Raw genomic sequence first — 4,637 nt, 5'->3', positions numbered from 1 at the left:
CTAAAATAAATAAAAAAATAATAAATTGGTAATATATTTATTTATTAAAGTGTATATATATAAGATTAGATAACTGATTAAGAAGAATGGTAACTAAATAACTGATTCTGATTCATACTTGAGAGAAAACGTGATCGCTTCTTGCTTCTTGCTTCTTTCTTCTGAGTTCTGAGTTCTGAGTTCTGAGTTCTGAGTTAGTTAGCTTCTAGAAGAAAGACGCATCCAAAGAAACTAGCCATGGGGTTTGTGGCGGGAAGCTTCTTGCACTCTCCACTACCACCCTTGCCGTTACGCTCTTCTTCTTCTTCGGCAAGAAATTCACACACTTCCAAGTCAAAGTTCAGAGCATCGTGCTGCTTGCGCCAAAACCAAGACCAAAACGGCGTCGTTTCATGCACGAATAGGAGGACGCTTTTCTTCATGGGAATCTCGGTTCTTCCCCTTCTTCGTTTCAAGGCCACCGCTCTTGGTAACTTACTTTTTCTTTATCCTTTCATTCACCATTCATATCATCTTTTGAGCTTCATAGATAATCATCATTCATCATTGTTATCTAATAACGTCAATTGTGAGGAATCTTGATATATTTATTTATTTTTATTTAAAATTTACCTTATGTACTGAAGGAAAATTTGCAGTTCTTGGATAAGGTGAAAGTTTCTTGGCTTAGGAGAAGAAGATCTTGTTGAATATAATTTTTACGTTCTTTTTTTAACTTGAGGAAGTAATGTAAAGTTGGCTTTTCACATTTCAGCTTTTAGCACACACCGTAGACCATAGCTGATTTGTTCATTTATTTCATCCTTTACGCTTGTGATTTGTGATGTATTAGCAGATAGATTTGTTAATTTGAGGTTATGTGTCCATGTAAAGCATTTTCCATCTTTCTTTTATGGAACCCTAGCGTGCATTATCAAGCACAATTTTGGTCCTTGCTTCGTAGTGTGTATTGTATGTAGATATAGATTCCTTGCAAGGACTTGAGTTATTTTTATGTCAATTGCGGATATATCATTTTTACATTTTAATCTTTTCATAATGTGTTGGATTCTTATATTTTGCATATTTGTTGTTTCACATTTTAGAAGAAAACGATGAGGGGAATACACTAGAGAACATCCAGAAGGAAGAGGTGACTTAAGCTCTGATACAAATTGAGAATAGTAAATTGTTAGCTATGATTTTTTGTAATTGGGATAGTTCAAGATTTTCTAAACTGCGTAGCTTCTATCAACAGACAGCACTTGGCAACGACAGACCACTATCCAGTTCATTTGTGGCTCTCTTGAATGTAATCGGACTACTTTCTTCGGGTGTTCTCGCTGCTCTCTATGCTACGGCGCAGAAAGAAACGACAGCTGCTTTTGAAACAATACATCTAGTGAGCTTCTTTAAACGTTTACTTTATGATAGATTTGAATTTTGAATGTTACTAATACCATGATATGGAAGATACGTGAGATATATGTTTCTATAATAGGATATGGGGAATTCCCCTGGTGGATAAGGATTGATATTGGGGTAGTGTCAAAATAGTTAATTGGGATGTATAAAATTATTGAGTTGTAATTACCTCAGGGAATTGTTTGACACGAGTGAGAGGGATGAAATTGTGAGTATGTTTCTGAGGATGGGTTTGCAACATTGTCCTTAAAAGTTGTAACATGATAGAGTATGCAGCTTTGTCAATGCAAAAGTTGAAGTGTAGTGTTCTGCTGTTTTTTTTTTTTTTTAATTATTATAATCAAAAGTTGTATTGTGAATTGTGATGTTGTATGCAGTTCATGATAGAATTAACCTCTTCCTCATACATGGATGTAGATGGCTGAACCATTTTTGAATTTGCCTAATTTCTATATTTGTATTATCTAAGCTTTCGTATTTATGCCGCAAACATGTAAATAAGAGGATGTGGCATTTTCCCCAAGATTTCATTTCCTTCTTTTTCTTATTAATGGAAGAAACATTGTTAGTTTTTTTTTTAACTAATTTGCTTATATTTCGGTTAAATCACTATTAGGATGTGTTTTAGTTCAGTTTATGAGTTTCTAAGCCATATATTTTGCTTGTTAATATGCACAGATGGACAGCAAACTGAAGGAGAAGGAAGAACTGATTGCGTCTTTGAAGAATACCTACGAATTCAAGTTACTGGAGGAAGAGGAGGAACGAACCAAGCAACTTGGGGAAGCAAAGGAGGAGCAGCAAGCTTTGATAAGTAAACTTAGTTCTGCAGAAATTACCATCATCCGGTTGGAACAAGAGGTAAAGGGTGAGAAAAAATTGGTTGAGGAGCTGAAGCTTCAAATTGACAGCCTTGAAACCATACTTTCGAAGACTAGTGCAGAGAAAAAGGACCTAGAAGAGAAGTTGAAAGAAAAGGTGGACTCTACTGAAACTTTAGAGCAGAGAATTAATATGCTGAATTCAGACCTCAAGGACAAAGAAGCTGGTGTTCAGAATCTTGTGTTGACCCTTGCAGAAAAGGAGTCAGAATTGATGAATTTGACTTCGACCTACGAGAAAACTAAGGATGACTTATCCAATGCTCAACTGCAGATTCAAGAGTTGAATGATGAACTGCTGAAAAGCCGAAAGGAACTAGAAGCTAAGGATTCTTTGGCAAATGAACTTAATTCAAAAGTTAGTGCCTTAACTCATGAGAATGATGATTCAAGGAGGAAGTATGTTGACATGGAGAAGGCATATAACTACCTAAAGTATACTTCTGATACTTCCGAAAATAATGCTGCGAGGCTTTTAAGAGAAAGAGAGGAGGAGCTTGATCAGCTAAAGGAACAGCTTCAACTTGTGTCCGATACAGCAACCGCAAACAAGTTTGACATTGCCAATTTATCTCTAGAAAGACAACATTTAAAGGAGTCTTTGGAGAAAGAATCTGAGAAAGTTAACAGTCTGCAGTCTGAACTACAAACCACGCAAGCGGATCTTGAAAAATCGAGAGAAGAGGCTTCAGTATTGGAGAAGCAACTCAATGAGTCAAACAAATTGCAAAAAAGCCTTGAGGCTGAGGTGTCAAACCTTTCATCTGAACTCACTGAAGTTGACGAGTCACTACAGAGGAGCCTCGAGAAAGCAACACAAGAGATCCAAATGCTAACCAATGAGCTTAGAACGACGATGGAACATTTGAAGAAAACACAAGCAGAGCTGCAAAGTAAGTCCCAGGAACTGGCATCTGCTCTTGAAAACCGTGAAAGCCTAGAACGAGAAGTGACTGAAATCTACAAGAAGGCTGAGACCACCGTCGAGGATTTGAAAGAAGAGAAAAAGCTAGTTGCTTCTTTGTACAAAGAAAGAGAGGCTTTGGAGAAGCAAGTCTCAAATGAAAAAGAGGCACGAAGATTACTTGAGGTGGACCTGGTGGAGGCAACAAATTCATTAGAGGAAGTCAACCAAAAGGCAATGGTCCTCAACAAGCAACTAGAGAGGGCTAATTCCATCATTTCTAGCCTTGAAAACGAGAAAGAGACGCTTATCAAGTCCCTTCAAGAGCAAAGAAATGCATCCAAAGTGGCCGAAGAGAACATGGAAGACGCCCAAACCCTCATCAAGAAACTTGGCATAGAAAGAGATAACCTGGAGAACAAAGGGAAGAAATTTCAGGAGGAATTGGCTTTAAGCAAGGGTCAGATATTGCTGTTGAAGAGCAGGGTTGCCACTCTGAAAAAGCAACCGTCGAAAGATGAAGGTGAAAGCAAGGTCCCTACTGTGAATAAGCGAACGTCAAAGGCTGAAAAGGAAAGTAACGTTGCTACTGGAGATGAGCAAGTGCCAAAGGATGAAGGTGAAAAGAAGGTCACTGTTAGTGCTAGAAAGAGTAGCAGAAAAAGAAAGACTAATTCCCAATGATCAGATAGAGAACCTGATTACCTGAACACCTCCAAACTTTTTTTACGATATTAAGGAGATTTCTAAACAGTCAAAGTTTTTGTGAGAATGGTGTATGGTATGGATGCTTCTGATGATTCTTTTGGCTGTTTAGGAAGATTGCTTTTCATATTAGACAATTCTTGTGTAGTGTTGTTTTTGGAGTGTAGTTATTAGTTGAGTTGAATGCGGGAAAGTGGAAACTGAGTTGCATTCTTTATTTCTTACCGAGTATTATTGAATGTATTTGTAGAAATAACCAGAGACAACGAAAGAAAGGGTGGATAGGATCACACAGAGAGAAATAATAGGAATAGGAATAGACGAATAGTAACTGTGAAAAAAGAAGAGCAACAATATAAAAGAGGATAGGATCACACTTAGAGAAATAATAGGAATAGGAATAGGAACTGCTAAAAAAGAAGAGCAACAATATAAAAGAAACGACCACAGTGGGAGTCGAACCCACGACCTTTTGATCCGAAGTCAAACGCGCTAATCCACTGCGCTATGCGGTCATCTGGATGCTAGGTTTCTGTGTTTTATATACTTATAAATTGATACATATTATTTGGTTTATGTTAGCTTAATTAAGAATCTTGAATTTAATTTTAAACTCCAAATAGATAGTTGTCTTAAATTTTGAAAGAGAAATCTCAAGGCTGGGAAAATTCTATTCAAAGGGGTCGATTTTCTTTCTTTTTTTTTTTTTAAAGAAATTCAACTTAAGAAAATACACACAACAC

General features: G+C 36.9%; 1 protein-coding gene and 1 non-coding gene across 3 annotated transcripts; one reads left to right on the top strand and one right to left on the bottom strand.

Moving 5' to 3' along the window:
• Window positions 77–4,111, top strand: LOC107619085 (MAR-binding filament-like protein 1-1). 2 transcript variants are annotated; one of them, XM_021111134.1, is made up of 4 exons: window positions 77–469; window positions 1,089–1,132; window positions 1,238–1,381; window positions 2,083–4,111. In XM_021111134.1, exons 1-4 carry the CDS (start codon window positions 238–240, stop codon window positions 3,871–3,873), a joined length of 2,211 nt encoding a protein of 736 aa, XP_020966793.1. In that variant the 5' UTR covers window positions 77–237; the 3' UTR covers window positions 3,874–4,111. The 2 variants fall into 2 exon arrangements, with proteins under 2 accessions (XP_020966793.1, XP_016176783.1); XM_016321297.2 differs by having other exon boundaries at window positions 1,086–1,132.
• On the bottom strand, window positions 4,336–4,409 carry TRNAR-UCG. Its single transcript has one exon. It is a non-coding gene; the product is annotated as a tRNA-Arg (tRNA).

Source organism: Arachis ipaensis, chromosome B09, assembly GCF_000816755.2.
Source record: "Arachis ipaensis cultivar K30076 chromosome B09, Araip1.1, whole genome shotgun sequence".
NCBI lineage: Eukaryota > Viridiplantae > Streptophyta > Magnoliopsida > Fabales > Fabaceae > Arachis > Arachis ipaensis.
The sequence above is the reverse complement of the archived record's forward strand: the minus strand, read 5'-3'. Positions and strand labels throughout refer to the sequence as shown.